The following is a 13509-nucleotide window of genomic DNA, read 5'->3' on the forward strand; positions in this document are numbered from 1 at the left end:
TCCCCCACAGTCTTTCCTGCAGTCCATAAACCCAATCACCCGGGATGTCCTATTTTGGCTGGTTATTGTGCCCCCACTGAGAATTTCTGTTGTTGTTGGCCCATATATTCAGTGTATTACTCACAACTTATCTTCCTATCTAAAAGACACGAACAGTCCCCTACAGTGACACTCCACAGTTCTTGTTTCTTAACAACATGGCACATCACTGTTGATACAACTTTCCTCTATACTAACATCCCCCATTCCCACAGCCTTACATATATTCGAAGGAACGAAAACCATATGATAATATGTATCAGTGTTTCAAAAATCCCAGAAGGCTTTAGATTTAAAGCTGAATGTGAAAGGTTTTGTTTGAGACCAAGACCTCAAGAGGTTCACAGATTTTTTGTGAATATGTATTTCACCAGCACAGGGTCCAAAGTTGCAGTGCTGCTGTTTTATGCTATACTTGTACATATATCAATACAATTTCTTATACTATAGAGTCTGTCATGGTGGTACAAAACTTTAAGGCTAATCCAGAAGTAAGAAAAAAAGATGCTGAATTATTAAAACGCTTGAGTTTATAATATAAAAAAAGGAAGAAATTGTAAAACAAGTACTGATATTGAGGTGAAATATAAGAATTATATCATGTATGTACAGAAGTATGGAATTTTGGGGAGGAGGGAGGCCAAGAAATGGTGTAGGCAGGAGGCAGGACGGAGGAGGGAGAGGGCACAGAGTGAAAGATGGTGGTTGCTTCGTAGGTTTGACAGGCTCAAATCTACATAAAAATTAACTGTACCTTAGATATCATTTTCAGCATGGATATTGTGGTTTCATCATCAAACTGACATGCAAGTCCAAGTTGTCTATCAATGAGACTATATAAGAGTTCATTTCCAGAAGATGTTCTCGACTGCAAATATGACAACAGCAAACACGTGCTTTCATTTCCTAAAATAAACAAACAAAAAACACATAATTTTGGACAAATTTCAAAGTTACAGATATTTAATTTTTGTTTATCACGTTGTTCAACTGTATACTTTTTGCTACATACATCTACAAGGACACGGACAACAAGACTTTTACCTAAAAACACATTCTTACGAATCAGCACTTACAACTATGCACCTTTCCAACAGTTTTTCAAAGAGTAGATTTCACACAAAATACATGTTACTATACCATAACATCCTCACTGGACATTTCCCAGACACTTCTTTAGACGTGAGAGCATATGGACGCTACAGGGTGCCAAATCTGATGAAAAAGTAAATGTCCCAAACAATGACTTCACACATTTGAGGCACATGCATTGTCCTCGAGAAAGATTGTTTTTTCTTCTCCAGGTTGCTTCTCTCACAGTTTCCTTCCAACTGATCCAAAAGACTTGCCTAGTATTGCCAGTTATTGTTTAAGCCTTTACTAAGTACACAATAAGAGTACTTTTCTCACCCCCATAGAAAACTAGTCTTAAGTTTTCCGACAGATAAAATCAACTACAACCTTTTGGTGCAAGGATAATGTCTTTCAAACGAAAGTTTGATTTCTTTTGTTCTTGTGAGAGCAGAACCACACACAAGTCAGCTAGTCACATCGGAGCATGAATCATTTTTCAATGTTCGGCTGTACGCACATTGTCGGGTCACTGTAGCTAGGAACCACATATTTAAAGTGTGATGCCCTACTAGTACGTCATTCAGAAAATCTGAAATCTTACAAAAGTATCTCTCAGCTTTATTTATACAAGTCTTGCCCTTTTTCAGTCTTGATGAAAAGTGGTTCCTTTGTATTTCAGGCGCAAAGTTTTTTCTCATAAGTTAATAGTACAATGATAAGAATGACTGCCTGCACACTAAGTTTTTGGGGGTTTTCATAATGAGATTAATAATTTGTCAATGAATGGAGCTTTCAAATATTTATGAATTATAAAACATTTTGGAGAGTTAAAAACAAAATTCTTTACAAGCCCAATATTTGAATATTCTGACAGCTGACAATGACATAGAAACTTTAAACAATCTTAGACTCTATTCAGCACGAAGAGAGATAGAACACTGAAAATCTAATAACAGGTGTGAGCAAAATAAAAACTGTACATAAGAATCAAAAGGACAATCGAGAGAGCCGTAAAATTTTGGGGCTAGGCAGTTCTTACCATCAGGAAGCGAAATTCCATTACTGCCAGAGGACATTAATATTATTGTGACTCTTCGGCTTTCCTGGCAGATCTGTTCAACATATGGCTCTCAGGTCAGCTGCTGAATCACACTGTTTAAATCCTGCAGTAGTTCTCTGAGCCAACTGCTCATCACTGTCAGACAGTGGCCGTTTGTTACTGCTGGCAAGTAGCAACTGAATGAAAGCTCTATGTCTGTTCTTTCAAACATATCCTAAAGAACACACACCACACATTCATGTAATTCATACGCCTAGCTGGTCAATGGATCCACCTTCTTCAGTGTGGATGCACAAATACGTCAGACCTCCTGTGGGAACCCCAGAGTAGCGAATGTGAGTACAACGGACAGGGACTGCAGATTGGTGGCGCTTGGTGGGAATGTGGATTGGCCATGAGGCACGCTGAGATAGCCCTTGCAGTCGCGATAACACTGTGTCTGTGATGGCTCCTAGTAAGTAGGAGATCCCAGGCTCGAATCCTGGCCCTGTACACATTTTCACTCGTCACCGCTGACTCCACATAATGTCCTGCTGCAGCTGACGGGCAGCGATCCAATTGAATTTATAAGTAGCAACTACTTGTCAGCAATAAATGGTAGCTGCCACCTGATGCTGTCAAGCAGTTGACTAAGAAGTATTGTGGGATTTACACAATACGATCTAGCAGAAGACCTAAGAACCATATACTGATTAATCCAACAATGGAAAATCCAGAATGGAATGTAACACTATTATGAGAAGGATAGTCGCTACTCACCATACAGTGGAGATGTTGAGTCACAGATAGGCACAACAAAACAGATTTCAGGAAGTGAGCTTCCGGCCAACAAAGTCTTCATTGCAAATAGACAACAAACAAGTGCACGCACGTACGCACACACAACTCACTCACATATTGCCACAGTCTCTGCCTACTGAGTGTGGCCTCAGCAGCCAGACACTGGGGTCATGTGTGTGAGAGTTGCATTTGGCTGGTTTTCGCTCTGTGCCAGAATGCTCGCTGATTTGAAACTTGCTGGCAGATTAAAACTGTGTGCTGGACTAGAACTCAAACCCACAACCTTGCCTTTCAAGGGCAAAGGTCCCACGTGTAAGTCCCAGTCCCAGCACACAGTTTTAATCTGCCAACAAGTTCCAAATCAGAGGACAATCTGCTGCAGAGTGAAAACTAATTCTACAAAGAATCGCTTTGGCTGCACACACGCCATGGCTCTGCAACATCCTTTCTTCCACAAGTGCTAATTCCGCTAGGTATGCAGAACTTTTGTGAAATTTGGAAGTAATGAGATGAAATACTGGTGAAAGTAAAACTGTGAGGGCAGCCCCCAAGAAGTGCCGGGTGCTCAGTCAAAAGAGCACTTGCCCATGAAAGGCAATACAGTCCCTGCCCAGCACACAGTTTTAATCTGCCCGGAAGTTTCAAGTACAGTAAACCCCTTTACTGCATCTGCAGAAGTCTGTAAAAACAATATGAGAGGTAAAAACAAACTTGCTTGATGTCCCAAAAATTAACGTGCAATGGACAATCTTCATAGTCAAACCTACCAACAAGGGATACGAATTCCTTTGCAATGCAAATAGCGCAAATGATATTTCACATTCTCGCTGCAATGACAATGGCTTCAACAGATTTACTCAATAAGAAACAAATGGATGTCACTTGCCTGGTGATAACACACAGCAGACAGGCACACATGGCAGAAGCGTTCAATACTAAGCATGTACTTATGAGGCTGTAACTTAAAACAGTTCCAAACTAATAATCAGAATTTGGAAGATAGTTTCACACACTGCATTATTCATGCATTACTTCACCGAGAAGGGACCATGAACAGCAGTTCTGGATGCCGTGTGATAATTAAAAACCCATGGAAAAGTCACTGCAACTGATAGGTGAAACGGCATGAGCAAAGTTTAATGAAAACAGAAAGTAGCATCCAAACAAGTACAACAAAAAAAGAAATGAAGGAAGGTTAGGGTTTAACATATCAAAAACAACTAAGTCATCAGACACCAGACTGAACAAAGATAGGAAATGAAATTGACGAACATTTAACTCGACTGATTTAGAAAAACCACTAACCATCACTAACATGGGACATGATCAGACAAGGATTTCTATCCCATTAGCCCTGAATGTTGATCTAGCGTCTTAAGTACTGTGTTTCGTTACTCACTTGAGGTTATGAGCTGATATTCATCTAATTACTGAAGTGACAATGGACTCTTAAAGTGTACCTGGAGATGCTGGTGATTAATCAGCTAACAGTAGGTACTTTCAGTAATATGTGTCTTTAGTGCTGAATCTTCAGTCGCCTAATAATTTACCATCACAGTCTAGACAAATGTCATCATTCACTTCATTTCTCTTCCTCCTAATCTATCTTTGCTTTTGACATTGTCCTATACCTCTAATCTGAAGCTGACACTTATCTCACTGACGTACATTTGAGCTTTTACTACCTCTGACATGTCTCCCTTCATCTACATCTCCTCTTGATCTTATTGCAGGTGCATCTCCTCATCCTTGGGTTTTAGTGACATTCCTTTTCTTTCTAAATTTACCGCCAACACATGCCTCTTTTTGTCGTGAGGGAGGAACTAACAGTTATGGAAGTCAGCATAGTTTACTGTATTTATTTATTTGTTTACTGGCAGTATTCCGAATTCCACCCCCAAAGTCCTTCTGTCTCCTTGTAATTTTTCATTTTGTAATTTGTTATTAAAATCAGTTTTCTCACATATAGTTACTTATATGGATGCATTACGGATCCTCTGCTACATTAAACAACAGAGCAGGTTTGGCAATACAGTGTTACAATTGCCTGTTTGCTTGTAAATTTTTAAGGATTTTTCCACTGGTGATGTGATTAGAGAAATTCATGTTCATATGGTTTCTCTCTCTTTCTATTTGTCATGTCTCTGTCCAACGATGTCCCCCCTCCCTCCACCTTCCTAAGAACATCCCTGTCTGCTCACACAGGCTACAGATTTCCTTTCTGCCAAGCAGCCTGTTATTGTTTCTGCAAATAGTTTTAGTTTATCTGCTAGGATCACTTAATTATATTGTGAGAAGTTTAACAATTATCTGTTGGACCTTGAAGTCCATACACACTTTTGATTCTTAGAGCTCAAGCTTCGCTTTTGGAGTTTTTTTTTCCTCCACTGATTCATTAACCTTCTGCCCATCCCATCCCATCCCATCCCATCCCATCCCATCCCGCTTCCCATTCAGTATAGGTACTTCAAAAAGTAGTTTAATAGCCACAGTTCTATGTATAGTGTGAAAATTTGTATTCTAAATAGATCCACGACAAGCTACCAATATTCACTACTGCACTATACATACTTAAGGAAACTTAACATACACATTACAAAGCATCATGTAAACCACAACAAATTTTTATGTCCTACCTGCAGCCAACACTTAAGCATATTCCTCAAACTGGCACTTACAGATGTACAGAAAACAACAACAGTACGTGAAAGACTTACCTGATACAATAAGATCCTGATTTGAGAACATCTGAAGTACATTTACAACTGTATGAAGCATTTTTGTGAAGCAATTTATTAGGAAATTCCAAGCAATTGTTGGTGAAACATTAGGATTTAGTTGTTCACCTAAGCACTTCATGACCGTATTGAACACCCTAGAAAGGAAAAAAAATGTGTTCTGTAAAAGAATATTTGTGAAAATAAGCTAGTAACATACTATTTAGTTTTAAATTATTTTCTTTCACTGATTTTTCAGTTCTTTCCTGGAAAACTTTACTGAGGCTTCATAAACACACAGAGTTCTTCACAACACTCTTCCATGGAAGGTTTGAACCATTGTTTTGTGTTACCAGTATAACTTTCCACCCTTTACATAAAAAATGATGTTTATTAATAAGACCGTAAATAAAGGTTAACATTTCCTTGCAACTGCAACTACTGACTGACTAAATCCAGTTGTAGATTAAATATCATAACAGTACATTTAAAGAAAGTGAATATTATGATGGACATTATTCTTATTCATGGTGTTCATACTAAAAGTATGACACACTGACACACACACACACACACACACACACACACACACACACAGTGACTTACCAAACGAAAGCGTTGGTATGTTGATAGGAGACAATAAAAAAACACACACACAAATTTCGAGCTTTCACAACCTAAGGTTGCTTCATCACGAAAGAGGGAAGGAGAGGGAAAGACGAAAGAATGTGGGTTTTAAGGGAGAGGGTAAGGAGTCATCCCAATCCCGGGAGTGGAAAGACTTACCTTAGGGGGAAAAAGGACAGGTACACACACACACACACACACACACACACACACACACACACACACACACACACACAGGCATGTGTGTGTGTGTGTGTGTGTGTGTGTGTGTGTGCGCGTGTGCGCGTGTGCGCGCGCGTGCATGCGTGCGCGTGCGCGCGCGCGCCCTTCAATATATCCTCTCTTCCCGTTACCCCACCAGGCCTCAACCTCCGCTAATTTCAAGTTGCCGCTGCTCATATCTCACCTGTTGCGAAAGCTTGAATTTTGTGTGTATGTATGTGTTTGTTTGTGTGTCTGTCGACCTGCCAGCGCTTTTGTTTGGTAAGTCACAATGGAAGGAAACATTCCACGTGGGAAAAATTATATATAAAAACAAAGATGAGGTGACTTACCGAACAAAAGCGCTATATATAGAGAGAGAGAGAGAGAGAGAGAGAGAGAGAGAGAGAGAGAGATATGGAAACATTCCATGTGGGAAAAATATATCTAAAAACAAAGATGATGAGACTTACCAAACAAAAGCCCTGGAAGGTCGATAGACACACAAACAAACACAAACATACACACAAAATTCTAGCTTTCGCAACCAACGGTTGCTTCGTCAGGAAAGAGGGAAGGAGAGGGAAAGACGAAAGGATGTGGGTTTTAAGGGAGAGGGTAAGGAGTCATTCCAATCCTGGGAGTGGAAAGACCCACCTTAGGTGAAAGAAAGACAGGTACAAATTCTCGCATACACACACACACACACACACACACACACACAAGCAGACATATGTAAAGGCAAAGAATTTGGGCAGAGATGCCAGTCGAGGCAGAAGGACAAAGATGTTGTTGAACTTTGTATTCACCTTCTCCTTTTTACCGTAATCTGCTATACAATTTTATCCCGCCTATATATACTCAAAGTTGCAAAAGCTTGAATTTCGTGTGTATGTATGTGTTTGTTTGCGTGTCTGTCGACCTGCCAGCGCTTTCGTTTGGTAAGTCACATCCAGAGAAACATTCCACGTGGGAAAAAAATATCTAAAAACAAAGATGATGAGACTTACCAAACAAAAGTGCTGGCAGGTCGATAGACACACAAACAAACACAAACATACACACAAAATTCTAGCTTTCACAACCAACGGTTGCTTCGTCAGGAAAGAGGGAAGGAGAGGGAAAGACGAAAGGATGTGGGTTTTAAGGGAGAGTGTAAGGAGTCATTCCAATCCTGGGAGCGGAAAGACTTACCTCAGGGGGGAAAAAAGGATGGGTATACACACACACACACACACACACACACACACACACACACACACACATCCATCCGCACATACACAGACACAAGCAGACATTTGTAAAGGCAAAGAGTTTGGGCAGAGATGTCAGTCGTGAAAGATGATCTGTGAGGACATTATGCTTCAGATGAAGACACTGACAGAACTGAGACACTGTGGTTGCAGAAACAGAGGGTCTATTTCTTCCGTGATGGCTTCAGGAAACTTGTTCATCATTGGCAGAAATGTATCCAATTGACTGGTGATTACGTGGAAAAGTGAATATTGGTAATTAAAGATCACATAATAATGATTATTCCTGCATTTGATTTATTAATATATCCCGATCCAAACCCAATTAATGGAGGTGGAGACATTACTATTCATTCAAACCTCATATAATGGAATAAGACTTCATATTACAGAGGGGTGTTGTTGGGAATTAAATTTTTAAAAATTAAAAAAGTAAGGAGCTGCGCTATTTTAAACAGCCATCAGCTCCTTTTCAAAAAACAAGGAATTTATTTTCATGATCCATTTGCTTGTCTTACAAAGTGGGAACATGTTTGTTCACAAATAATAACTATAAACTTCTATGACTCTTATATCCTTTTGTACTTTTATAAGCACTTTTCCATTAATTTTGTTTGATTTACTTTCAACACTCATTTCTTAATGCACAGGAGTTGGCTAATTAAACCCAACAATTCATGCAGAACTGCCTTATAAGTTACTGGTGTGTGTGTGTGTGTGTGTGTGTGTGTGTGTGTGTGTGTGCGGGCGCGCGCGCGCGGAAAGGGGCAGGGGGAGGGGCGGAAGGGGGCAGGGTTGTAAATTTTAATAAAGGTGTATGCGAAGTAATAGTAAGACAGACATTATTAGAAATAATGTAAATCTACAAGAACTTGTTTTAAAACTGTACGCTGTAGCATTGAAGACTCAACTGAAAAGCAGTGTAACCACTATCCACAAGACAGTATTACACCTATCAGGTAGGCAGGCACATTTTTCCATGCTGCTCACCATCACATTCATTTGGTGAATTTTTATCTAACGTCATACATACTATCTTCAGTCCCAGAATTCAGATGTGGAAAGTCAATATTTGGAAAGAAAACAGCCACCAACTATTCCAAGCAAAAGACTACAAGACTTAAAACACAGTACAGGTTGGACTTCTCTGAATCTGATTACGATTCAGCTTGGAAGCCTTTATGTATTATTACGCCAATCATTCTACCATTTCTGTCCAACTGTCTGAAGTTTCATAAAACTTAAAGCCATAGCAGCTTGACCAATATTTGAAGCATATTTCTCTTCATTGCAAGGTGATTTTATTGCTATGCTCCTAGTAGAACTGTTTGTATACAAAAAACAAAGTATTATTTTTATGCGGAGGGGGCAGTGACATTTTGAAAAGGGAGAGTGGTGACGGGGGGAATTTGAGGGAGAAGGGACAGAATGATTTTCATAGGGAGAGCAAAGGTAGATTTTCTATGTTGAAAATCCCAATTCTCTTGTACATTTTTTTTTAGTGCAGAAATTTTGCTTTCCTAGTGTGTTCATGGCCAAAAATTATTATTTTAGTTGATGTCTCACTTATTTAACAGCTATTCCTAGTTTGGTTAGATATAAAAATTAGGCATACTCGAACTTCTGACTTCTACTGTTTAAGAAATTATATGCAGTCATGAAATGTTGTTACAAAGTGATTGCCAAAAATTTTAAATAGTTAACTATAAACACTGTTTCTGCTGAGATAAAAAGAATACACAAGAGGATCACAGACACAGCAACGTGTGATCAATGATTCCTCTTGCATATTCTCACACACACTTGCATTCACAAAAAAAAAAGTGCTGATCTATATTCACACTCCCACAGGACAGACAGAGAATCAATTAACTATGTTGTTTGGAGAAAAAAGGTCCAGAATGGTACCCTATAAATGAGTGAAATGCTCTCCTGTGCAACAATATGTTCTCAATGCATCAAATATTCATTAATATCTTTTAAGTTCTACAAAAATCGTGTTTTACAGTAACAGCCAGAGAACCACAAATTACATTATTTTCCACAAGTATCAGCCAGAGAGAGAGAGAGAGAGAGAGAGAGAGAGAGAGAGAGAGAGAGAGAGAGAGAGAGAGAGAGGACTATTTGTAGCTTTTGTCAGCAAATACGTCAGCAATGTTCAAGGAAAAACTTTCCAAGTGAATAACTAAACAGATGCTGCAGGCACTTTTTGGAATTTAAGAAGCAATTCTGGTATATCAATGTAACCATTGTCATTTCCTTACAAACATCAAAGCCCATTGAAATGAACTTCACAGTGAACAAATACAGACTTTTTAATGTCTTGAAGTGTTACTCCAAAATCATCAAATGAATGATTCTGCATCAGAAACTGACAAAATCCAAAATGTTAATTTAGCACATAACAACAAATGTTGGCAAACTTTACATTACTATTCACAAGAGAAAACTATAAACTATAAATGTAGGAGATAGGAACTCAAGAGGAAATCCTTTGTATGGCTGGCAAACATGCATAGAAATGTAAGAAACTATTTTAATTTTCAGGACTATTAGTGTTATCATCAGGGAGAAAAGAGGAATTGATTGCGGAAGTTTCGAAAGAAAGGGTAAGTCACTACAACTTCAGAATGAGAAGGACCCACTGGTATTCCTTTTCTTGTAAATTAATTAACAGATAGTATAGTATTGTACTCATTTCACCTGAGTCCATGAATTACTACACGATTCCCTCTGAAGTACAATAAGGATGCTGTCAGATTTTTATGAATACTGGATTCGGGGAAAAAAAATTTCTACTCACAAAGATCCCCAATGGTGGCTACAAACTTAAAATATGACTCAATAACTTAAAAGGGCACAGTCACTGGCATTAAAATCACTAGCCATAGTAGGTGGGAGGCAACAGGCAGAGACATCTCAAAAACACATATGATCAGAGGAATTTCCCATTTGTGTCAGTATAATGGAATGCAGAATGTTTAGAAAACGCATACGTGTAAGGATGCTATCCCCTTTAACTGCAAAATATGGAGTGGTGTGAGAAGACATTCCACCACTAGTTTTGAACACTATCAGTAGGTAAGCAAACAACATGTTTACTACATCCAGTGTTTGGGCTAGTTGGATCTAAATAGTTTCAACCTGTGAAACACTTATGGGCCACTGTCACGCGTGGGTCAAGGAATAGTCGAGAGAAGTGAGTGCATGTTGGAACTGCGCATTATTGCACCTGCATAATAGTGTTGGGTATACCAACATAGATTACGCATAATAGAGGGAGATGGTACGGCTGGGCCTGGTGAAGTTCTCATCTCTGACATTTCTCATTTTGCACTTTACATTCCTGCTCAAAATATGAAACAGCAGCGGAATTAGTTGTGTGTCAGCGAGTACAATCTTCTGCTGTGGCACACCAATTACCGTTGGGTGCCAGCAAGTACTATCTTCTGCTGTGGGACACCAATTACCGGAATCAATGTTCACATTCATTAAGTTGTACTTTAATTCATCCTTCTAGCATTACAGAGGAGCACCACAGAGCCTCCTAGCTGCGCTAAATTCATTATACAAAATTTGTTGAGAAAGTCAGTTGTTTCTCATCTGATGGAGATGCCCAACCCATCCGATTTGGTGACAAATGACATGGCTTTAAAAGTTCATCTTCACCTTCTCAAGAACAGATGTGTGTGGTATGAAGCCACCCTATTTGATGTACACAATGTATCTCAGCTTCAGTTGGTTGAATCGTTCCAGTTTCTTAAGACCTCGGCAATATAGCATCCAGGTTTTGCAACTACAGAGCCACCAGTTTGGTACATAGTGTCAGGTCTTTATTCAGAAAGATCTGATGGTGAGGCATCCAAAGGCAACATTGGAAATAAGTATTCTGATCTTAAACTGATTTTCTGATGAACAATTCATTGATAGTATACTTCCTCGTTACAGGAAATCATCTACTTATTCCAAAGATATGCTGGAAACAGAGATATTGAAATCCCAAGAAGAGAGTTACATTCTAGAAGAATGTAATTAAAGTAAACACTGACTCAAGGAACTGACGTGCCACAGGGGAAGATCTTACTTGCTTGCACACAACTACTTCACCTGCAGTTTTTAATTGTGAGTAGGAATAATGTAAATTGGATAATGAAAAATACCAGACATACAAACGTTGCCCAGCCCAGCCACACCCCCACCCTCTATTATTTGTAATCTATATTGTATACTCAACACTACTATACAGCTGCAATAATGGAGATATCCAAGTTGCAACAATCAGATATCTCTACTCTTCCTTGACATATGCACAGCCATGTCCATAAGAGTTTCACAGATGGAAAATACTTAGATATGACCTGCCCAAACACTGGATGTTGTTCTCTTTGCTAACCCTACCCTTGCTCTCCCACTCCCTCTACCACTCTGTCTTATGTATCGTTTCTTACCAGTCAAAATTACAAAAATTTAACAGAAAACTAAGGGAATGAAAAATTCCCAGGTTTTTCCCAGTTTTCTCTTGGATGAAAAAATTCCCGGGCTTTACCCAGATCTCCCGGATCATATACACCCTGCAGCCTAACCTTCATCTTAAACAATTTGAACAGGGGAAACCTAACTCTGCGTAGCCATATGGCAACCTGAAGTACTATCCTGCTAAATGTAGATCAAGTTAGAAAAGGATAAGGAATGAAAGCAGCCGTGTCCTTTCCGAAATATAGTTTGCCTCTAATAATATACGGATTCCACAAAAAGCTAAGTCAGGATGGATGGTGAAGAATATGAACTCCATTCATCATGACTAAGTAAGAAACTTGCACAATCAACAACTAGATCCCAAACAGCCCAAGTTTGTAATTGATATTTATTTCTGTTTATAAATTTGTACTTCATACTATGCAATATATGTGTAAGAATACAGAGATCTACTATACCATCTGCCCAAGTATTCTGTAACATACACCTCACCAACAACTTTGAAAATGAGTCATTTCATATTCTTAGATTTTTTCAGGAATATTCCTACTATAATGTTTAGTTTGTATTAGCTCCGTTATGTTTTTACAACATAACAGAGAAACATGCAACTAGCATTTTCCATATCCTTTCTTCCTGAATACGAAGTATGGAACTACTTCACAGATATCAGTCACTGGAAAAGTAACACTTAACTAATAAATTGCTTACTTGATAAGTGAGGTAATTTTTGCAACACACTGCTCTGGAGTCATCGGCTGTTCCCCATCAGCAGGAGAAGAACGTCCAGAGAGAGGCAGAATCATTTCTTCATTGTAACTCTCCATATCTTCAAGAAATTGTGTTAGAAGGGTTGTCGAGAACTGTAGATCGGCTACCCAGAATTGTGCTAACCTTTGAAGGCTTTCAGATGCATACTCTATCACATGACGCTTCTGGGCAGTGTCAATATGCCAACCAACTAATATATCTACAGTGTCCTATATAAAAAAAAAAAAAAGCATAATTATACAAATATTAATTAAAAAGTGCACACAGTCGCTATTGGCATGCTGCTCACTTGAAAACAGAAATTCATGAAAAATTCTATAAAATTAATGACTGCAAAAACTGTGACAAGCACATACAAAACTGAGTGCATTAAGATAGTGTCTCACTGGATATAGACAAACTTGAAGAGATGATGTAATGAGCTGTTGACAAGGCTACTGAATGTAGGTGGGTGGACACTTCCATCACCATCAGGGAACTACACTATACTGTGTACCAATGCACGACAGGA

General features: G+C 38.9%; 1 protein-coding gene across 1 annotated transcript in view; it reads right to left on the bottom strand.

Annotated features, from left to right (window-relative positions):
• Nucleotides 1-13509, bottom strand: part of LOC124605141 (serine/threonine-protein kinase SMG1) — a 352264-nt gene that overhangs the window by 245317 nt on the left and 93438 nt on the right. The window contains exons 6-8 of the mRNA XM_047136625.1: nucleotides 12939-13207; nucleotides 5671-5828; nucleotides 794-945 (exon numbers count right to left, since the gene is read on the bottom strand). Of these exons, the coding sequence (XP_046992581.1) occupies nucleotides 794-945; nucleotides 5671-5828; nucleotides 12939-13207 (579 nt within the window). The remainder of the gene's footprint in view (nucleotides 1-793; nucleotides 946-5670; nucleotides 5829-12938; nucleotides 13208-13509) is intronic.

Source organism: Schistocerca americana, chromosome 3, assembly GCF_021461395.2.
Source record: "Schistocerca americana isolate TAMUIC-IGC-003095 chromosome 3, iqSchAmer2.1, whole genome shotgun sequence".
Taxonomy (NCBI): domain Eukaryota; kingdom Metazoa; phylum Arthropoda; class Insecta; order Orthoptera; family Acrididae; genus Schistocerca; species Schistocerca americana.